Genomic DNA, 24,032 nt, shown 5'->3' with positions numbered 1-24,032 from the left:
GTTCTTTCTCTTGTTAATATCAAACAGCTCTTATAACTTTGGTTATTATGCTAACAACGCCTTACCAAAGACTGGTAAGACTGTGGCCTTTTTAACCCTAATTGGCATGTTCCCTGGCTTTAGGAAGAACATAGGCAAAGCCACAAAGAAGGGGAAAGAAAGGAATTCTAGAAATAAATATTTATAGTGAATCCTGCTTTAGGATTTTTGTATTTTTCAATAGGTGTTAAATTAAATTTGGCCTAAAACTGCCTCCTTATGTATTTTAAATTCAGCCTAAGTATGCATAGTGAACTGTAACCTTACTGGATGTGTAAACAGACTGTAACCTACTCTCATGCCAATCACTGAGTTTCGGCCATTCAAAGGTGGCAAACTATTCAAACCATGTTCAAATGAGGCAAACACCCAGCTGCAACCTCACTTCCTTTTTCCGTAGTCACTTCCCTTTTCCTGTCCATAATTCTTCTTTGACCAGGAGGCAGTGCTGGAATCTCTCTGAACCTATTCTGCTTCAGGGGCTACCTGATTCACAAATAATTCTTTGCTCAATTAAACTGGTGAATTTAATTTGTCTAAGGTTTTTCTTTTAACATAGAAATGGCTTCCATTATAAACTGTGCTTTTCATAATCTTGGCTCTGTGATTTTTATGAATTTGTGATCATTTTCAATTTGGAAAAGTTGGGCACTCTCTCACCCTTTCACTAACGGTGTGATTATAGCTGAGGTGAAGAGATGGGTTCTGAGGCTGGAAAGATCAGAGACCAAGGCGGTCTTGGTATGGGAAGTAATAAATACATCCGGCTGAGGGTACCTGGGTGAGAAGGAGCGCAGACCCTGTCCCTAGGCCAGGGGAGTCCAAGACTGAAACTAGTACTGAGAAAGAATAAACCCAAATTTATATGAAAAGACAGAAGCAGCTCCTTTATTACAGCCCTACAGTTATGACAAATGAAGACACATCCAAGAACAGATAATGAAAAATTTTGAATTATTGCCATTGTTTCTCATATTCCTCAGACTCTTGAATTAATATAGCAAACCAAGTCTGAAGATAAAAAGCCAGAAGCTTTATCAAATACATTATGTCTGGCAGAAAGTCTACACTGAACTAACTCAATGTCCAAGTAGTGGCTTGGGTTTTGTGTAAGAAGTGGCATGGATTTTCCTGGGAGGTCTTAATTTGCTTATCTCTTCATCTGAAGCCAAAGTGTGTAGCTACAGATGACTTCTGTGCTTTTTCTATTGGGTTGTTATATTTATTTCTTCTTTATTTCTGGTTTGGTTTTCTTACTTCCTGGAGGAAACAGGAAGTTCTTTTCTCTAGATCTCAAGAACATTTATCCATGATGGAAAGGGAGAAGGAATAAAAATTAATGATAAATCTTGAGTAGCAGTGTCTCTAGAAAGTAGCTTTTAAATATTGATCTTTGCAGAAAGCTCAACTTGTGCAAGAGTTAGGCATTATATAGATGATAAAATATATGCAGTAGAATAAATGCTTTAACTTTACATTGAAATTGTTTTAAAGACCAGCTTTCATTCCAGATTTATTCTGTTGTTTTCATTGCTATACAAATAAGAATATAATATTTTCTTTCTCATTTGATTCCCATTGTGTATAAATCTGCACAATAATACAAATTGCTATTTTCATAACCAATTTTTAATTTTTAATATTTTTCAAAATATAGAATTATACATTTGCTAAAAAGTTAGGATTTATACCTTATAGACAAGGAACTATTTCCCGATTTTGAAAAAATTTCTTCTTCTGGCTGTTTTTATATATTGATGTATGGAAAATGTAACTTACTATTTTTGTGTTTCTAAGTGTCTTCATATTCATGGTTGTATTTTTATATAAAACAGTAAAATATAATTTGTTTACAATTATCTAATTTCTGATTGTCATGATCCATTTCTTACAGGAAAGCTATTTATCAACAAAAGCAAAAACACAGTATATCGAAAGCATGTAATCACTTTATGTTTGAAGATAGGTTATGGCAGAGTTTTCTAAGATTCTGCTGAGTGGAGTAGAGAAAAATAAAAAGGTGCAATAACCCTATTTTAATAAAATCTTTTTCCTTGCTGTTAGTATTGTGGTTATGCAATAGGTTAATTCAACATACATGGAGGCTTATGGTTCTTAAATATAGAAATTGTTCCATTGCTAATTTCCCCAAAGAGATTTCTGCAGTAAATGCTGTGAAATGTATATTAAAAGCAATACATAAACAGGTCTAGCCCTTAATAATTCCTCTCAAACCTGAAGATCTTTAAGTTCTTGCATAAAAAACAAACAAGCAAAAAACAATCACCACCTAAAAATCTTATTAAAATGAAATGATAATCTGAAAATGACAATCTATTTTTTCCCCTTTTTCTTTACTTCCTTAAACTTAACCTAAACTGCTTTTTTTTTTTTTTTTTCTTTCCTGGTAGTTTTAAATACAAAAGGACAACTAAGTACCTTCATTTTAATATTCATTATTTCTCTTATAGTCTCATGAGGAAATAATAATAGATTCATTTTTTAAAGCCCGAACTATGATGTGATAAAGTTAAAAAGTCACGGCTATTTTCCAGGTTTAAATGTGGTCTTTAAAATAATTTAGATGTGCATCTGTGTGTTTTGTTGGTATGCAACATATTTTCCATGAACAACACAACAGCTAAATCAACTCTGTGTGATTTTACCTCCTTTCGGCACTCATGCATTTATAAATAAATTATATCAGCTGTGTACCTACTTTGTCATTTTCCACCATGAGCTCACACAACTCATCGTACAGCAGACATTTGCAAAAGCGGGTGTGAAATTTAGACCAAGTTCCAGGAAAAGCAGTTGACTTTCTTACCTCAAGGCATAAAATCATAGGCCCTTTGCCAGGTTTGTGGACATTTCATTCTTTACTAAGCTAACTTCTACTCTCCACTCAGCTCTGTTCTTTTCTCCCTCTCCGTCTCCCAGGGCCGCTCTGGAAGAAGAAAGAACCGCCCAGGTGAGCTGGTCTTTCACTTGTAGGCATTAGAATGGCAGAGCTGTCACCTGTGGGCTGTTTAGGCTGCAAACATTACTAAGCTACTTTACAGAAAGTTATGTAAAGAGCTGTTAATGTTCCCTGAAGACTTTCCTGCCATGCTGGCTGTACAGGCGTTTGGAAAGAGGCAGGTCGGGACGTGTGTGGACGCTATCCCTTGCTATTTATGAGCTGAGCAGCTTGCGGTGAAAAGCTGTCATTTTCCCCCTGGGTGTGTAGAACCAGTTTCTCCGGCATGCCAGACCACGAAGCTGAGGCTTATCCAAAAGGAGGGGCGGGGAGGTGGGCTGCAAGGAAAGCCAGAGATGTATCATTTATTTAAAGTCTGGGTGGGGAGAGAAAGTGAGGATAAAAAGAAGAAAGGAAAAACTATCTTAGAAAGTTCTCTCAATTATCTGTGGCTTCCTATGGTGGAAACATCTTCTCTTTTCATTCAGTGGAAGTGGAGGGAAATGTGGGAATTAAGTTATATGGAGAAGAAGCAAGACTCACCGTCCACTGGCTGGACCAAGTCATTAGCAGAGATAATTCCCGATCGACTTTCATCCCTTACAGATTAAATTTATCTAGAAAAACTCAAAGTTATCCAAACTGACTAAAAATGCCCTTTTCTATTCTGGAAAAGATTTGAATCATCCAAAAGGAATAAAAATGCCCTTTCCTATTTTGGAAAAGATCTGAACCAACATCTAAACTAACCCCATTTGAATTTTTAAATGGTATATATAGTAGTACATTGGTATCTAACCAGGGACCCCAAACCTGTACTGTCACCATAGGATAGAAAAAATGTAAACATAACAGGTTACAACAAAAATCCTTCTTTTTCACTTGGCTGCAAAAGTCTAGGCAGTTGGAATTCTTTAGTAGGCCTGCTTATACTTTTCATAATGCTGTATATAGGCAAATAGGCTAGGCATTGATCACAAAATAGACTTGTAAATGACTGTGCCTGCTGGTATAAATCAGTGCCACCCAACAAAACAGAGGAGCCAGACCATAGTGTAGTTGTTGCTTTTCTTGAATTTTCTTAATATATCTGTTTTTTTTTTTAATGATTCTAACTGTCAACTGGGATTATTAGACTGCATAATGATATTTTTTATGTCCAAACACATGAATAAAATTACTTTTCCCCCATGTATATTATGGTTATACATGCTTTCTGAAAGTAAATTAACATAGAAATAAATCTGTGATGTCAAGAATATGCATTAACCTGTGTGGGCCTTATAAATATGTAAAAATAGCACCTAGTGCTTTGCCTCTCTCTGGTAGTGTAATATCTTATCCTGAATCTAGAACTGGACATTTTGTATATTAGAATATACAAATTCTAATTCATTCGTATGTTGAAGTCCTGATCCCTCACTGTGAGGGTACTATATTTACTCAATGCAATTTAATAGTAATTTAAGAAAATATTGTGTGTTTGGTTTTGTACCTGGTGGTCCAGGGAATACAATGAAGACTGTCATGTGGTCTTACCTTTTTGAGGCTTATCATCTTGCCTTAGAAGTGACTAATGTATTGTTGCCTGGGCTGTTGCATCAGATTCTACTTTGCCTTTATTCTTCTTCCAAATTGTTCTTCACATGTCTTCTAAAGAAATTCATCTTAGCTTTCTTCCCTCTTCCCCTCTTATTGGTAGAGAAGATCCTCATTGTCACTGCCCTTTGTGGCCCAGCGCTCTGGCCACACGAGCTGTCACAGTGGCTTTCAGACTCGCGGGTCACTCATCTCCGAATGTTTGTGTGTGCTGTTCCCCCTGCCTGCTTTTCCACATCTAACTCCATCCACCTGGGAAAAGTCTTCCTCATTCCTTAAGGAATCTGCTCATGCAGCACTTGTGTTTTGCACAAGACCTTTCCTGCTGCCTGCCCTCCCTGGCAGGGCTCGATCTTCGGAGTCCGCCTCCGCCTCCTTAACTACCCTTCTCAGAGCTCTTCAAGTGTTCTTTGAGTGTCTTTGGTGTGCTTGTCAGTATCCTTGACTGGCCTGAGTGCTCTTGGTGGCCAGGGTTTTTGTCTTATTCAATCTTTGTGCCACCACCACATAACACATCTGGGTAGACACTCAACAAATGTCTGCTGAATGCATAGTCCCTTCATCACCTAAAAAATGATTTTCAAACAACACTAAGTCTACATATAGTTTTCTAGGACCACAAAGGCTAGAGGAAAACTGATTTACTCAAAATATCTAAATTGGTTCTGGCTTTGTCTTTGTCTCTTCCTGCCTTCTTTACCTTTATCTACTGACTGCTTCTCATAACAGTGAACAAATCCCACGAACCAAACCACCTCTTTCCCCAGCTTAAGCTCTATAGCAGCTCCCATCATCCTTAGAATAAAATGAAGGCCTTACCTTGGCTAACAAGGCCCCCTGCAATCTTGTCCTCCCAATCCCCCCAACCTCATGCTGTCCTCTCCCCATCATAGACTGCGTTCCAGACACAGAAGCTTCTTTTGGTCCCTAGAACATGCCAGCCTCTCTTCTGCCTGGAGGTCTTCACACCTGCTGTTCCATCTGCTGAAACCCTCTTCCATTTTCCACAGGGCAGGCTTCTTATCTTTCAGGTATCAGCTTCAATGTTGCCTTTTCAAAGAGGCCTTTCCTAATCACCTCTTCCCCGTCCTTTTCTCTAGGACTACATCTGTATTTGTCCTTCAAAGCCAAATCGCAAGTGATTGATTTATTTGTATTTACTTTTTTCTTTGTTTGTTTATTCATTGTCTCTCCTTTTCTCCCATTAAACTATGAGCTCCTTGAGGACAGGGACCATGTCTGTTTGTTCCTGCTGAATTCCCCAAGGCCTACGACTGCACCAGGCACAGAGTAAATGATAAGAACTATTTCTTGAATGTCAAGTGAATAATCAATCCAAAGCAAACTTGTACAGGGCTTCCTGATATACATAGATTCTCACAACAACCAAATGAAATGCATGTGTAAAGTGCTAAAATTACTCTAGTGTTATTTTGGGCTAAATATTTCTGTCCCTTCCACCAAATTTATGTGTTGAAGCCCTGATCCCTCAGTGTGATGGTATTAAAAGTCCTTTGGGAGGTAGTTAGGGTTAGATGAGGTCACAAGAGTGGTGCCTTCATGATGGAATTAGTGCCCTTATAAGAAGGGGACGTCAGAGAGAGATGGATCTCTCTCTCTCCACACTAAGGCACCATGGAAAGGCTACATCAGCACACAGCAAGAAGGCGGCTGTCTGCAAGCCTGGAAGAGGGCCCTCACCAGAACCCCACCATGCTGGCACCTTGATCTCAAAAAATAAATATCTGTTGTATAAGCCACCCAGCCTGTGGTATTTTGCTATAGCAGCCCCAGCTGACTAAGACATGTGTTTACATGTGCAGACCTCAAGCATTTTGGCCAGTCCTTGTTTCTATGATGATTTTGATGGTTAACTTGATGGAAAATGTCTTTGATATCTTCCTTTCCTATTTCAAACTTGCAGGCATTCTCCAGCCTCTGTTGCTATGTTCTGTGTGCTCATATTCACTTCCCTCTCTTCACACAAACTGATATAACTCACCTAGCACACACAACCATCATGGATAGGGCTGAGCTCCCACTCAGCCTAACACTAATGTTATGTCAAATAAGATCTTTTAGTGATATTTTAAAAGGAGAGTTTCACAAGTATCTTGGGCTGTGAAAAAGGGGTCTTTAGATCACTTTGTTGGAATAATCTGCCAATCTTTTAAATAAATATGATTAGCAAAGGGAGTATCACACATTGACCTGGATGTAGTAGCAGGAAGAATATCCTTAGGTTCTTCAGCTCTCTTTACACAAATAGGCATTGTCCCAAAATGAGTAATGCTAGGAAATATGTAAATAAGTTCCAATTTACAGTTGGTTGTTCTTCCCCTTCACTCCAATTTTTTTGTATTTATCAATAACTCAGGCATTTTATTTTTAAGAACATAGTCAAATACCTCTAACCTTTCTCAGGCCATTCAAGATTAAGCAAGATTTGGGGTTCAAATGGTCTGGGTGACCACTTAACTCATGTGGCCTTTTGGCTATTAATGTTTTCCAGAAAAACAACAACAGAATCATTATGACTACTAAGAATACATTTTTAAAAATTAACATGACATCCTGGATCTTATAAGAGTCAAGCTCTTCAGGAAATAAACCATGAGGTAAGTGATTGCCCAGTGATTCCACGTTCAGCTCTCTGAGATCTACTGAGAATTAAAGATGTTTCTTAGGGCAAGCATACAGCATTATCAAAGGCTGTAGCACCTAGAGCAGGTGAAGGAAACAAACAAAAACAAAAAGCAAAAAACCAAAACCAACTTAGACCATGTGGCATGCACCATAAACTGTGCTTTAGCTTTGCTTCCAAATGCCAGAGAACACCTGTCCACACTGGGGACCCGGCACACATTTTCTTCCTGGCGCAGCACACCAGATGCCCAGCTCTCATTAAGGAGAAGTTTGTCTGACAGTCTTTGCCTTGCTGTAATTCTCATCCCACTCTGAATTCCTCTAGCAAACATTGATTGAAAGCTCTCCATATGCCAGGCACCACACAACTCTGCAAACCTCCCTTGGATCCCACCTTTGGAGTAGGAGAGGCAAGGTACAGAGAGGGTGAGAAGGCAAGAGTATTTGTTGTTTAACCAATTTTTGATTGGAAAGACTTTCAATCAGGCATTAAATTTATCAGGCTTCTGCTGTGGGTCTGACAGGCACTGGGGATGTGAAGTGAGTTCATGTGGCCCTTGCTCTTGAAAGGTCACAGTCTGGGTATAGACTTATCTGTAGGATGTATTATTCAAGGCAAAAAGCAAAGTATAGAACAGCATGGATGCTCCCATCTGAGCAATAAAAGGGTATGTGATACATGCATGAGCACGTACATGTGCACATGCACGCACGCATATGCATTACACACACACACGTGCACACGCACATGCATTGCACATGCATGCACACACACATTGTGCACGCACACACATGCATGTGCACACGCACACACACACATGCATTGCACATGCACGCATATGTGGCTAAATGCCTAGACTACCTGGAAACACTGGTTGCTTTGGGGAGAACTGGTTTGTTTTCTCAGAGCACTTATCACTCTCTGAAATTGTCTTATATATTTATCAGTTTATTTATTATCTGTTTCTACAATGTCATGTGAGCACTTGCTTACAACTATAGCTCCAGTGACTACAATAGAGCTTGGTATATTTTAGGTGCTTGTAGTTAAGATTTTTTTTTTTAACGAATGAGCTGGAAATGAGACAATGTAGGGGTAAGAGTTCAGAGATGGAACAGTCTTGCTTTTGACTCTATGCCTTTCTGTAACGCTTGAATATTTCAGTTTTTATTATGAAAAAATACAATTAAGTATTTTGAAGTATATTAAGCAAAAGTAGAGACAACAGTGTAATAAACTTCCATGCACTCACTACCCCAAAACAATAAGCAACTCACAGCAGATTATGTTTCATCCATATCTCCCTCACTGTCCTGCCCCTGCCTCGAGATTGTTTTGAAACAAACGCCAGCCATCGTTGTGCCTTTAAGTAGTTCAATATGTAAACCATAACTGCAATACATTCTACACCTAAACAAACAAGCAATATTTTATGAATAGCATCAATTATTCACTGTTCAGATTTCCCTAATGAGTCTTATACTCTTCTTATAGGTTGTTTGAATTGTATTTAACAAAGTACATGTATTACTTTTCTTAGAATGTTTATTTGGGATGTTTACAATCTAGTAATCTAGTAGGGAATATGGCTCCATCCAATCATCCATCCATCCATCCATTAAATAAATGTTAAGTGCCCAGTATGTGCCAGGCATTGTTCCAGGTGCTTGTTATATATAACTGAACAAAAAGACAGAAATCCCTGCCCTTGTGGAGTTCTAGCCCTCTAGCTGACAGAGAACAATAACAAATAACAAGGTATGTAAAGCCTTGATTATGATTCAGTAATATGTAACATGTATGATAATGGAAAGGGCACACACTCCTTTGATAAAAACAGTGTCATCATAAGAGATTGAAAGTATTGAGGCCCTTATTTTAGCATTTAAAACCTACGATGTGTCTGAGTGCGGTGGCTCACGCTTGTAATCCCAGCACTTTGGGAGGCTGAGACAGACAGATCACTTGAAGTCAGGAGTTCAATACCAGCCTGGCTATCATGGTGAAACCACATCTCTACTAAAAATACAAAAATTAGTTGGGCATGGTGGCGTGTGCCTGTAATCTCAGCTGCTTGGGAGGCTGAGGCAGGAGAATCACTTGAATCCAGGATCCAGGAGGTGGAAGTTGGAATGAGCTGAGATTGCACCACCACACTCCAGCCTGGGCAACAGAGTGAGACTGCATCTCAAAAATTAAATAAATAAATAAATAAATAAAATTTGCAATGTTTTTGCAACACTATTCACAATAGCAAAGATATAGCATCAACCTAAATGCCCATCAATGATAGACTAGATAAAGAAAATGTGGTACATGTACACCATGGAATACTACGCAGCCATAAAAAGGAATGAGATCATGTCCTATGCAGGGACCCAGATGGTGTTGGAAGCCATTATCTTCAGCAAACTAATGCAGGAACAGAAAACCAAGCACTACATATTCTCACTTATAAGTGGGAGCTGAATGATGAGAACTCATGGGCACATTGCTGGCAACAACACACACTGGGGCCTGTTGGAGTGGGCAGATAGGGGGAGGGAGAGCATCAGGAAGAATAGTTAATGGATGCTGGGCTGAATACCTAGGTGGTGGGATGAGCTGGGCAGTAAACCACCATGGCACACGTTTACTTATGTAACAAATCTGCACATTCTGCACATACACTCCTGAACTTAAAAGTCGGAAAAAAAATTTGCAATGTTTAATGTTTTGATAAAACCTTGTAAACAGAATATATTGAGTTATTTAAATAACAATTGAGACCATCAAAACTTTTTTTTCCTTTAGCTTTCTTACAAACACATTGACTGGGCTCTGCCATTATAAATAAAGTCATGATAGCCAGGGGTCAGGTGCTATTTGTCAGGGTTTGAGAGGTCAGACTTGGGTGTTTATGAAACAGAGCCAGTCTGATACCACATTCTGGTGTATACTCTAAATATGATGAGCATTTACACAAACCAAGCCAGTGAAGTGCACTAATGCTTCTTGAGTAGGTCTCCTTAGAGAGAGCCTTTTGTGGTTGGAATTCGAATACCACTCATCCCCAAGTCATGAAGCATCTTTGTCCTGTTATCTGGATGGTCTAGGGAAAGTAGAGTTATTGGCAGGCTCTAGTAAACCTAAGAGTATTTTTGACTCATGCTTGAAACCCACATTGAAAGGTGGTATTTTAACTCCTGAAAGGAAATGTCAGCAGTCTTAGAAATACATTAAAACTGAAAAGGGCCAGTATAATGTTTTAACACTTTTATGCTGTCATTAAGACACTAGACACTAGTACAACTTAACAATTTTGGTTAAATTGAACTTAACAACGACAAAAAAAAAAAAAAAGGCGAGGAGAATAGGACTATCTCTTAACAAGACGTTTCAAAGACTATAGTGTAGCCTGAGTAATTTTTATACAAGTTCCCCAAAACTTACGCACCCAAATGATATTGTTTCCTATGCAGTGGTTGCTTTGGAAGATATACTTTATATTCCTTCAGTGGTGCAATTGTGCAAACCTTTTCTTTTCTGTTTTTCTTTTCTTTTTGTTTTTGTTTTTGTTTTTCTTTTCTTTTCCTTTCTTCTTCTTCTTTTTTTTTTTTTTGTTTTGAGACAGAGTCTTGTTCTATCGCCCAGGCTGGAGTGCAATGGTGTGATCTTAGCTCACTGCAACCTCCGCCTCCCAGGTTCAAGTGATTCTCCTGCCTCAGCCTCCCAAGTAGCTAGGATTACTGGTGCCTGCCACCATGCCTGGCTAATTTTTGTAGTTTCAGTAGAGACGGGGTTTCGCCATGTTGACCAGACTGGTCTCGAAGTTCTGACCTGAGGTGATCCGCCCACCTCGGCCTCCCAAAGTGCTGAGATTACTGGCTTGAGCCACCATGCCTGGCCAGACATGCTGATTTTTAAAAATCCTACCTCATCTTCCTCCAATGTCAGTTTTCTCTCTAAATCCTGACTGTGCTCAGATTTCACTTTCCTCAAGATTCTGAATGCCTTCAAAAGAGGCCAGGAGATAATTCTGCAACCAACAAAAGATGTTAGATCTCTCTACTGAAAAGATGGTTCAAAAGTATAGGAAAAAAGTCATGATTTTCAGAAGCCTCATAGGTTCACCAAGCATGAATCATGTCAGAACAAGCTCATTTCCTTTTGCAGGATTGTATGACCTCCAGATACAAGGGGACAAGGTATGGTAGAAAGCAGCTTGGACTAGGAATTAGGAGATTGTCTTCAAATCCTTCTTCTTGCTACTTTCTAACCACATATTTGGGGCAAGTCACTTGCCTTCTGTTAACCTTCTTTTGCCCCATGTATAAAACAGGGATAATATTAACTTCTAGAACAAAGTAGTAAATAAATTAGTAATACCCTCCTTGTAAGGATTGGTATGAGAGTTAAAAGACGTAATACATTTTAAACAGATTAGAATACTTTCAGTCAAATAATTCAATACATGTGAGTAATCCACACACAAAGAAAAAGACTAAAAACAGACAAATGGCCATGTGTGGTGGCTCATGCCAGTAATCCCAGCACTTTGGGAGGCTTAGACAGGTGGATCACTTGAGGTCAGGAGTTCGAGACCAGCCTGGCCAACATGGTGAAACACCGTCTCTACTAAAAATACAAAAAATTAGCTGGGTGTGGTGCTGCACACCTGTAGTCCCAGCTACTTGGGAGGGTGAGGCAGGAGAAATTGCTTGAACCTGGGAGATGGAGGTTGCAATGAGGCAAGATCACACCGTTGCGCTCCAGCCTGGGCGACACAGCAAGACTCTGTCTCAAAAAAAGAAAGAAAGAAAGAAAGAAAAAAAGCAATTTTCGGCTGGAATAATGAAGAAGTATTACCATGTCTTAAAATAAATGGCTAAAGGTACCAGGAATGTTTATACTGAAGAAGGGAAAATCTCAGGGGTTGGCAAACAATAGCCCAGGTGCTGAATCTGGTCCACTTCCTCTTTCTGTATGGCCTGTGAGCTAAAAATGATTTTTCCTTTTTTAAATAGTTGGAAGCAAATCATACATAAAATTCAAATTTCAATGTCCATATAAGCAAAGTTTAATTGGGAACCCAGTCATCTCATTCATTTACCTATTGTCAATGACTGGCTTTTGTGTTACAACAGCAGATTTGAGTGGTTGCAATAGACACCATATGGCTGAAAACTCCAAAATATTTACTCTGACCATTCACAGAAGAAGTTTGCTGACACCTGAAATAGTCAAAAGCTGTCATGTAAAAGAGGAAATAGACTTGTTCTGTAGGCACCAGAACTTAGAACGAATGGGTAAACTAATGGGTAGATGGGTAACTAATGGGTAAAAACTATAGGATAGGTAAGTTTCACTCAATATGAAAAAGAACCTTCTAATAATCAGAGTTACCAAAAGGTGGAAAGGGCTGTTTTGTAAGGAGGTGAGATCCCTGTCAACAGAAACATTTAAACTAAGCTACATGATTGCTTGAGGGGGGTATAGAAATAATTTAAGGACAAGATGATGGTTGGTCCAGAAAACTTTTCAGAACCCTTCTGAAACTCTGATTTTGTAATTCCAAGCTTTTCCAAATCTATCTCTGAAATCTCAAATAAGTACTTACAGGCAATAATTTACAACTTAGACTATTCAAATTGCTATGAGGGATAATGACCTGTGTAGGAGTTACTTGATGGATCTAATAGACTTTCACGAAAGACAAAAGTTAAACACTTGAACATTCGAATTTTCCCCATAATTTTACGCAACTTTTGGAACACAACTGAAGTCCAGTCGTAGACCCAAAGTAAAGAGCCCCAGTTTACATAAACTCTGAAGCCCTGAAACACAAAATTTCTGAGTTAGTTGATGTTTCATTAGTGAATCCATTTTTGGATGAATCATGCCCTTTGTTCTTCAGTTTCTTTTACAGTTTATGATAGGACTAACCTACTCCATGTGGAAGACTGGAACAGCCCTTCCATGGAGCATGTGCCATCCTAGAAGAAAGCTTCAGAACTTCTTAGTTGTTCTAATACTTACAGTTCACAGGCAGATCATTCAATACATCATTTTCATTATATAAGGGTCCAGTTGTGGTCTAGAAGATCGTCCTTATATTATTGCAATAACTAGCATGAATGGTTGATTTAAACAGTTTTTCTTTATTCATATTTTTCCTTCCTTATATGCTTTAATTTTTTAATGTTAAGATTAAGATTGACTTTTAACAAGGTCAAGAGTTCAGTTGACCGCCAGATATTGGGTTAATTTATGTAGCATTTTATAGATAAAATCATTTGTCCAACAAGTAATTTATATGCTAGAAGAAACAGATTTGATGTGAAGCTAACTGTAAGTGACTTAATCATAAATGATTAAGCCATATAATTCTGTTCTTAGTGGTTTTTTAGAGAGTAGTTTTAAATAAATATATTAGTCTATGTGTAAAGCAAATGATTTTAAGACATGTTTTCCTTTATAGAAGCCAGCAAACTATGGTCTGTGGATCAAATATGACCTGTTGCCTGTTTTTCAAGTAAAGTTTTATTGCAACATGGCCATGTGCAGTCATTTACATATTGTCTATGACTACTGTCACACTACAATGGCAGATTTGAGTAGCTGCTACAGTTAACTGCATGGTTTGCAAATCCAATCTTAAAATAGTTACTCTCTGACCCTTTAGAGACTTTGTTCATCCCTGCTTTAAGCTAAAGATAGCAACCTGCACAGATAAAAAGTGTGAAAAGAATGAAGAACTATTAAAAAAAAATAACCTGCAGATTATGGAGCAATATATTTTTGTTGACTATAGATCCGCAAAGATTTTCAGCTGAGCTGGAAAGCCTATTGAGCTTTAAATGGCTATCCTTACAGCAGAGTAGATTTTTTTGTGATGGTTAGTAGCATGTATTCTGAATAGTGAAGAATGACATGTAGAATTCAACTTGTGATTCATCAAAAGAATTTCGTATGTATTCATTAAAATAAAAACAAAACCCAACCTCTGAAAAAACATATTTTCACATTCAATTGTATTCACTTTTTTGGGCAGGCAGTCAAAATAATTTTGCCTGTGTTTTCATTTTTGATGTTCATGGGTTTATCATGCAGACATTTACATTTGACTTTGTCCTTTACAAATACATTTTGAATAAAATGCTTATGTGAAAAGGATTGAAAATGGAATCTACCAAGAATATTTCCTTACTTTAGCTTTCTACCCATATTCCCCCACATTTTTTGTTCAGTTGCAGTAAGTGCCATTTGCTCTTGAAAATTAATTTGCTAATCTTAGGTGCCAACAAGTCAATTTCTCAAATGTATCATGTTTAATTTGTCCTAAAGCTACCCATTCCTGATAAAATCTGAGCTTTAAAAGATTGAGTGGGTATATGGTCTGAAATAGTGAGCAAATTAATACAGCATTTGCTTCTGGGGTCTTTTATGGAAAATGATGCTTAGTAGGCTGCTAGACCAAATGGAATGATGTATTAATCAGTTTCTTCCAAGTCTACTTCTTTGTTATCCATATTAGGACTGAAGTACCATTTAAACTTTGGGAGGAGTTTCAACCAGTTCCCTGCATAGATGGTAACCATATTTTCTGAACCAAAGATTGGGATGTTTGTTTACCCTGAAGATGTTTTGGCACATAGTCTGATACTGGGTCAGAATATTTAAAACCATGTATGCAATGGGAAATGCCCTACATACTTTTCTTAAACCACATTTTTCTTAAGTTGACCCTACGACCGAAATATTCTGGGAATGCATTTGCTTCTCTATAATAAATTAGCTGAGATGCTCCTTTTCATTCATTTGTTGGATGAACAGAGTGACTTTTATTTCATTTAAATAAGCATCATTCTATTGCCTAGCATGATTAATGTAAAATGCAGAAACTATTGAGTGGTATAATTAATATAATTAAAGTAATGCTGGTAGATCCTTTTCTTTTGGATCGTTACTGTTCTAAAAAGTGCAACTATAATGCAGAGAGTTCACCATCGTGGTATGATGGAGCCTGTGGGCAGGAGGCCAGCTAGTCTTCCACAAGAGAGATAATTAAGAGACAATGGTACAGAAATGCATGTTGTAGCGTGCATGAATGCTCCTGTGTGTTGACCTTACAGCTCCAAGCAACTCAGAGAATGGCTTGGTTTTCAAAATGACAATTCCTCCCAGATTCTAGAGGGAGGGGTGGATACGATTATTCAGGTTTGCGCAATTTCAAAAAGGTAAAACACCTAGTTTGGGGAACAGTGCCCTCTCCTTGGAGACCTGCTGGGATACTAAAATTTCAGGTGCGTCAAAAATGCAGGACACAGAGAGGAATTTGAAACGCTTCCAGAAGGAAGCAATTTGTATTTTTCTGCAACACTTTTCAATAACAGAAAGGCAAACAGTGAGTGGAGAGAAAGGAAATGGGAGATCCCCTAACTGGAAGCTGTACAGTTCACCTAGAAGATAGGCTGGGCTTACTCTGCCAGTGGGAAGGAACCTCTTTGCAGTAAGCATCTCAGTCATTAAAGACCTTTTATCCAAAGGTAAGGAAGAATTGAGGAGTATGAGGTGAGGTTGGCAACATTTGAAATATTTGAAGTATCTTGCTATTGAAAGTCGAGAAGTGGGGACTTATTCAAGAAATTTATAGCAATGTGACAACTGTAAGAATCTCCTTGGTCATAAAAACTTGGATGAGGTACGGTTAGGAAGTTTTGAAAGACACCCCAAACTCAGTGAACCAAATAATAATGCCTTGTTAAAAATAACTGTGAGAACCCACACTTTTCCCCCAAGAGTATCGTCAACCATCTGGAGCATTGAGTTGAGTGCAGTCTGTGTGTACACATGTGTGTGTCTAAGCAATAACTAAACCAGTCTTTTTTTCTGTGCAGATTTTTCTGGGATCAGTTAAATGGAAATAAATAACATTTCATGTGTAGAACCTCCCCGTGTGTGCTTTCTCAAAATATTGATTTTCTTTTATTCCAGTCGAAAGGGAGACCCATGAGGAATAGGAAGAGGAGGGCACTGTTTCTTTATGAATACTAATAAGGAAATCAAGAGAGACAGTGGCACTTCAAGTTTCATCTCTCCATTTCCTAGAGGCGCAAACGCTGCCAGTTGTCACCTTGGTGTATTCGGTGCCTTTTGAAGCACTAGACTCCTCCAGAGAGAATGTCAGCCCCAGCCCTGGGCAGTTTTGACAAACAGAGTATATATTGATACATGATAAAGTATGCTAGAAATCACCCCAGCGCTAAAGGCTACTATAGTTTTAATATCATCATTTGAATTAACAAGCATTCTGTGGAGAAATAATGAGCTTTCATTATTCAGAACATCATCCTTACCCGGGGAACTCAGAAACCATTAGCTCTTGAGAACTTAATGAAAAGATGATAAAGAATGTTTTAGATAAAAGTTTGAACGGGCACACTTGATAACTGAGGTAAAATATTAATGTTTGCCTGGATGATGGATCAGGGTTGTTGAGCTTGGCTCGTCAAAGCGACAGTTACCAAGTGTGTGGTCAGCTCATGCGTGTGCAGGAGCCAGACTAGCCCAGTGGACGGTGGGAGCTGTCAGTCTCTGGCGACTGTGCTTCTGAGAAGGCTGCCGAGCTCATAGCACGGCCAGGTCCCTTTTAGACTTACAGACAAGAAGGAGTGGAGGTAGACAGGAAAAAGAGGGAATGCAGAAAAATCAAGTGTGATCAACAGGTATTGATGTACATGTTCAGAACTGGCACCTCAAATCACTTTCATAGTCTCTCATGTAAAACATAAAAACAAAATGCTTGAATTTATCTGGTTAATTGTGTTTTTCTTGTCTTAGCCTGGTCAGTGGACTCGGAAATTTTCAGTTAGCATTCTGGTTTTTAATTTTATATGATAAAATTGCATCGTGGCGGAAAAGGAAACCAAAGGGAAATAAAAGTAAAAAGATGACATCTTTAAGGCTTGGGTGCCAACATCAACCACTGGGAAACTAATAGATGAAACTTGAGCACATGCAGACGTAGAATAAAAGTCATGCTTATCGTAAACATTGGAAAAATACAAACAGTAGAAGACAGCAAAATATCACTCTCAGTCCCACTATACAAAGAGAAACTCTGCTAGCCCTTTGGTGTATTTATTTCCAGCCCTTTTTCAGTGTGTCTGTTACTTGTGTGGCAATGATCACATGGCATATGCAGAATGATATATGTTGTCACTTTTTAGAGCATTTTCATGATTCTAAAACTAATACACAATGATTGCCTAAAATTGGAAGATATTGGAGATAAACTTGGATGTCCATGAGAGTCGCCCTGGAGAGCTTATTAAAAAGCAGTCTCCTGGACCCCACCTCAGACCGACTGCATTAAATCCAGCAGAGGGGCAGTCTCTGGGGTCAGACTGTCTGGGTTAGAATCTTGATTCCATCACTTAACAGTATGTAGCCTTGAGCAAATTAATCCACCTCTTTATGCTGCAGTTCTCTCAGGTGTAAATTAAGGATAAAAAGAGTACACACCTCAGGGCTGTTATAAGGATTACATGGCATAATGCTCATACAGCACATAGAATATTGGTTGACACATAGTGTGAAATCAAATGTTAGTGATGATGATGATTAATATTATTATTGTAACTCTTATCCTCAGTTACAACAAGCTCCCCAGATGCTTCTAATGGACCATGAGGATTATGGCGTGTCCTTTGTCTCTTTTCCTGTACATTTAAGAATACGATTAGGTTGGTAGTGGTGTGAAGATGATGGACTGGTGTTCCATGTCTTTCCCAACATTTGTCTGGTATGCATTCCTGTACATTTCCCAGAATTCCTTTTGTCTGAGGTTCTGAGTATAATTTAGGTTCCAAAAAGCAGATGAATTAGATGCACTCATGAATGATTTGGAAGGTGGAAGGGAGGCAGAGACTGTAGCTGCTTGATTTTCTTAGTAAGCAGAAACAGGTAGAAACTTGGTTTTTCTGCTATGACACCTGTGAACGTCTTAACAGTTGTTGAACTGTGCAGTTGGAGTGTAGAGAGGGGACCTGTTTTTCTGGTACAGATTATAGCAGCCTTCTTGATTGGGGCGATGTTGGTAAGGTTCAGGAGGTGGCGGCTTTCCTATTTGGCAAGCAGCTTCCAAATGACAAAAGAAGCTCCATGGGTGACTGAATGTTGTGACTTTGGGAGCCATTCTTGAAATCTAACCTAGAGGCTCTTTCCTCAGCCTGCCTAACAATCCAATAACCCATTTCAAACTTGTAGTAAACTAGCTTCAGCTAAACTAGCTAGAGTGGATTTTGTTCTTTGCAACATAAATCTGACAAATATCATTGCATATAATGTTTTAAAAACATATTTAGATAGAAATATTCTCCAGTCTTGGAAGAAGAGAAGAGGTGGGGATTTGTGTCAAGTGAAATATATCATAGGGCACTTTATTGATCTTTGCTAATTACTTAAAACCACACTTAGATTTCTCAATGTACATTTCAAAGATGCAGAAAAAAAATCAAAAACCAAGAAACTTGGCAATGAAAATGGCCTTTATGTTGGTTTCAGCAGTTCTCTATTGTGGAGGCCAAAAAGAGCACTTTTTGTATCAGCCCTGTGAAAAGTCTGGCCATTGTTAGTAAATGCTGGCACAGAACAGCATTCTTTCTTGTTTTAAGTGTTCCTCAAAGAAGTCAAGTATTTAGAACGGTAAATTAAGGATGTGGCCCAAGAAGCATTTCTGATGCTGGAAAATTAACGGCATCAGAAGCAGAAAAGGAACATTTGGGCAAGGGACTGTAGAGAAAAGCTCTGTTCCTCGCTGTCCAATCGATATGAAAACAACATTCTTGGGTAATGATTTTTCTGGCGTCTTTGAGATGTATATTGAAAAAGCCAAGTTATGCTTTTGTTTAATTAGTAAAGACCAATAAACTTCTCTATGATAGAAGGTTCTTTCTGTTGCTTTCCTCCCATCAAATAACACTTGGCTGGGTATAAATTCAAGGGTTTTGTTTATTTTTTTCTGTCTCAAAATTCTGTAAACAATGTTCCACTGTGTTCTGGCATTTTGGGCTGAAGGCAATAAATCCGAAGACAAGCTTACTTTTATTCCATTGCAGAAGATGGTTCTGCCTTACATCCATTTAGAAAAGGTAACTGAAAAATAAAACAAAACACAACAAAACTGGTGCAGGCATTTGAGAAGACCTGCTGAGGTGCATTGCATCCTGGGAGGTGTAGTCTTTGCAAAGTACAGTGCATTCTGGGAAATGGAGTTTTTCATATGCTCATAGTCTCAGAATGGACTGTACTTCGGTGGAGGCCAGGGTGGCAGGGGCGAGCGGGAGGAGATGGGGGATGGAGATTCTATTTCCTACTGAAAAGATTCGTCTTTTTATGACAATGAAAAAAGCCCAGAAAAATACCAGCAGGAGGCTTATAAGAAAAATATTGCACAATTAGGGGAAAAGATCATCATCTTGAAGTCTCAGAGACAGATTATTACCTATTTTAGACAACAAAAGAAAATTAGAAAATGTTTGGCATTCTCAATTCATACTATGGCTGGATCTTGGTTCTCAAGTAAGATTAGATAAAGGAGAAGTGATTTAGCTCCCGACTACCTTTGCGGGGGTGGGTGGGGCAGTGCTACACCTGATACGAAACATAGGCAAGTTATTGATTGTTTATTCTCAAAAGGATTCCACTATTCTTATAATGAGGCATTTTATTCCAGCTTTTAGGAATCTATTGTCCATTGAATTTAGATTTCAATATTGTTATGGGCCGAATTGTGTCCCCCCAAAATTCATGTGTTGAAGTCCTAACTCCCAGAACGTCAGAGTGTGACTGTGCGGATGCTCCTCAACTTATGATAGGGTTATGTCCTAACAATCCCATCATAAGTTGAAAATGTCGGCCGGGTGCGGTGGCTCAAGCCTGTAATCCCAGCACTTTGGGAGGCCGAGACGGGCGGATCATGAGGTCAGGAGATCGAGACCATCCTGGCTAACACGGTGAAACCCCGTCTCTACTAAAAATACAAAAAAAACTAGCCGGGCGACGTGGCGGGCGCCTGTAGTCCCAGCTACTCGGGAGGCTGAGGCAGGAGAATGGCGTAAACCCGGGAGGCGGAGCTTGCAGTGAGCTGAGATCCGGCCACTGCACTCCAGCCTGGGCGACAGAGCGAGACTCCGCCTCAAAAAAAAAAAAAAAAAAAAGTCATTAAGTCAAAAATGCATTTAATACTCCTAATGCACCTAACTTACTGAACATCGTAACTTAGCCTAGCTTACTTTAAACGTGCTCAGAATACTTACGGTGGTCTACAGTTGGACAAAAACATCCAGTCATCCAGTCTATTTTATAATAAAGTGTTGACTGTCTCAAGTAGTTTATTGAATACTGTACTAAAAGTGAAAAACTTTTCACTTTTTTCTGTTGTATGGGTACCCGAAGTACGGTTTCTACTGAACTGGTATTGCTTTTGCACCATAGTAAAATTTTAAGTTTTTGAACTATTGTAAATTGGGGACTGTTTGTATTTGAAGATAGATGGGACTTTTAAGAGGTAATGAAGGTTCAGTTAGGTCATACGGGTGGGTCTTAATCCAATCCGACTGGTGTTCTAAGAAGAAGAGGAGATTAAGGCACAGATGCGCACAGAGGAAAAACTTTGTGTGGATACAGTGAGAAGATGGCCATCTATAAGCCAACAGGAGAGGCCTTACAGGAAGCCAACCCTGCCAGCACCTTGATCTCCAACTCTCAGCCTCTAGATTTGCGAGAAAATAAACTTACGTTGTTTAAGCCACCTGACCTATGGTATTTTGTTATGACAACCCTAGTAAACTAATACAAACACTATTTCAAATACGGTCTTTTTATTTGTTTTCCCATCTTTATGTGAATGGGAAGCTGGGAAAGTCCTTGTTAGGGGTTGTGAGGCAGATGCCATTTTTATTTTTAAGTTATGAAGTATTAAAAAAAATTAAGAATAATAGTGAGCACCAAAGTACTAGCCACCCAGCTTAAAAAAAACAAAACAAAAAACATTATAGGTGCAGTTAAAGCCCCCACACTCTTACCCTGTTCTGTTCCCTCCCAAGCTGAGATCATTAGTTTCCTGAATTTAATGTCTATCATTCCCATACATATCATTATATATTTATACTCTATGTTTGCATTAATAAGCAATTCATGGTACTCTTTTGCATATATTTAAAACTTCATGAAAGTATTATTGAACTGTATTTGTCTTTCCAACTTGCTTTTTGCTTTTAGTGCTATGTTCTGGGGATTTATTCATGCTGAAAAAATATAGATAGATATAGACATCTAGTTTGCATGTTTTAATTATTTTTATTTATGAATACATCACAGTTTGTTTACACATTTTATCCTTGATGGAGCGTGTGTAACATATTTTCAGTTTTATATTATTTAGAAATAAATAATGCTGTGAACATTCTTAAAGAGATCTTCTTGGGCATGTGGACAGGAGTTTCTTCAGGTTTGGAGTTGCTGAGGCATAGGTTGTGAGTAGTTTCAAATATGATACTTATGTATATACTCCCAAATTTTCTCCAAATTGATTGTACCAGTTTATACTTCCATCAGCTGTGTTACTTCATATACTTGCCAAAATAATGTGTTGTCAGAATTGGAAAACTTTAATGAACGTTGATGGGTATGAAATCTCATGGTTTTTATTTGCATCTCTGTAAGTATTTTCAGGTTAAAGTTTTTTTGTTTTTGTTTTTGTTTTTTGAGACAGAGCCTTGCTCTGTTGCCCAGGCTGGAGTGCCGTGGTGTGATCTCAGATCACTGCAAACTTGGCCTCCCATGCTCAAGTGATTCTTGTGCCTCAGCCTCCGGAGTAGCTGGGATTATAGGCCTGTGCCACCACACCCAGCTAATTTTTGTGTTTTTAGCAGAGATGAGGTTTTGCCATGTTGTCCAGGCTGTCCTCAAGAGATCCACCTGCCTTAGCCTCCCAAATTGCTGGGATTATAGGTGTGAACCACTGTGCCCAGCCAGAGGTTGAACATATTTTAAAATGTTTTGGAGTATTTGAATTTTCTCTTTCATCGATTCTGTGTTCACATACTTTGCCATTTTTCTATTGGGCTGCTTCTCTTTTTCTTATTGATTTGTGGGAGTTCTTTATTTATTCTAGATATGAAACCATTGGGTTTGTATGTATCTTCATCCTGGTTTATTGTTTCTCTTTTCATTCATCTTTTGATGCATAGAAATTTTGTTTCCCTAGTGCTGTTAAGCAGGCTATCCTGTAGAGTGTTTTAAATTCTGAGCAAAGCTGTTTTTTTCACTTGGAAAACTTTTATTTTCTGGTATATAAGTTGGCAGGTGCTTTAAAACAAACTAATTGTTGTCTTGGTTGTCTTAATATGTAGATGATTGTAAGTTCCGGCTAATAACTACAGTAAGCATAATTTATCCATAAGAAAATTATTTGTAAAGATTACATTTGTGTCTTTAATATAAACTTTAATAATTTTGTATTAATCCTCTTATTGTTTTAAAGAACAATTGCATTTCTTTTGTGGGTTAAACACTTTGTTATCTGGCTATGACCAGACTCACTTGATTTTCTATGATGTCAATTTTTATTTACTCATTTGTTTAACTAATACTTACAATGAATAAGGCTGAGGATTCATTTGAATATAAAATACATTACAGTTCACAATGATATTTTAAAAAGGTTAACAATTAATTAGTTAATATATGTAAATTAATAGCAGTTCTTATTTTCTCATATTAGATCCAGCAGTATATTTAGTTTGCATTGTTTCTTTCTCATTAAAAAAATACTTACTTTTTAAGAGCTTTTAAGTTTACTGCAAAGTTGAGAGGAAGGTACAGAGATTTTGTGCATGCCCCCTGCCCACCCCACGCACACAGCTCCCCATTATCATCATCCCCCACCAGAGTGGCACATTTGTTACAATTGAACCCACACTGACACATCATTATCACCCAGAGTCCACAGTTTACATTAGAGTTCACTCTTGGTGGTGTACATTCTATGGGTGTGACCAAATGTGTAATGACATTAAACCACCATTACAGGACCACACAGAGTAGTTTCACTGCCCTAAAAATCCTCTGTGCCCTGCCTATTCATCCCTCCTTTCCTCCTAACTTCTGGCAACCACTGATCTCTTTACTGCCTCCAGGGTTTTACCTTTTCCAGAATGTCAGAGTTGGAATCATACGGTATGCAGCTTTTCCAGGTTGGCTGCTTCTACTTACAATATGCATGTGAATTTCCTCCTTGTTTTTTCCTGTCCTGATAGCTCCTTTGTTTTCAGTGCTGAATAATATTCCCTTGTCTGGGTGTGCCACAGTTTGTTTATCAATTCGCCTGCTGAAGAACATCTTGGTTGCTTCCAAATGTTGACAGTTATGGATAAAGCTGCTATAGATGTCAGTCTGCTGGTTTTTGTATAAGCGTAAGTTTTCCACATTCTTTCTTTAGCCATTTAGTGAAATATAAAGAGATGTGTATCTTATTATTAAGCTTCCTTACAGACTACATTTCAGTTATTATCCAATCTGCTGTTGTCAGACGGACTTTGCCTTGGCTCACAAAAAAGTATATTGGTATCTGAAAAAGCAAGCAAGTTATAAAATTATTAACAAATAATTTTTATATTATTGAAAATGTTAAAGTCATAAACAACCCAAACTATAATATTCCAGTTCACTGACAAATTTTACAATGTCAATTTTATTTTAAAAGTTCACTTATATTTTAATAACAACAATTCCTTATTAACT

General features: G+C 38.2%; 1 protein-coding gene across 1 annotated transcript in view; it reads left to right on the top strand.

Annotated features, from left to right (window-relative positions):
• OFCC1 (orofacial cleft 1 candidate 1) overlaps positions 1–24,032 on the top strand; it is a 517,189-nt gene that overhangs the window by 50,170 nt on the left and 442,987 nt on the right. The window contains exon 3 of the mRNA XM_033219478.1: positions 7,110–7,215. Within this exon, the coding sequence (XP_033075369.1) occupies positions 7,211–7,215 (5 nt within the window). The 5' untranslated portion in view covers positions 7,110–7,210. The remainder of the gene's footprint in view (positions 1–7,109; positions 7,216–24,032) is intronic.

This window comes from Trachypithecus francoisi, unplaced genomic scaffold, assembly GCF_009764315.1.
Source record: "Trachypithecus francoisi isolate TF-2019V2 unplaced genomic scaffold, Tfra_2.0 Lachesis_group10, whole genome shotgun sequence".
Classification (NCBI taxonomy): domain Eukaryota; kingdom Metazoa; phylum Chordata; class Mammalia; order Primates; family Cercopithecidae; genus Trachypithecus; species Trachypithecus francoisi.
Note: the sequence above shows the minus strand (reverse complement) of the source record. Positions and strands in the feature narration are given on the sequence as shown.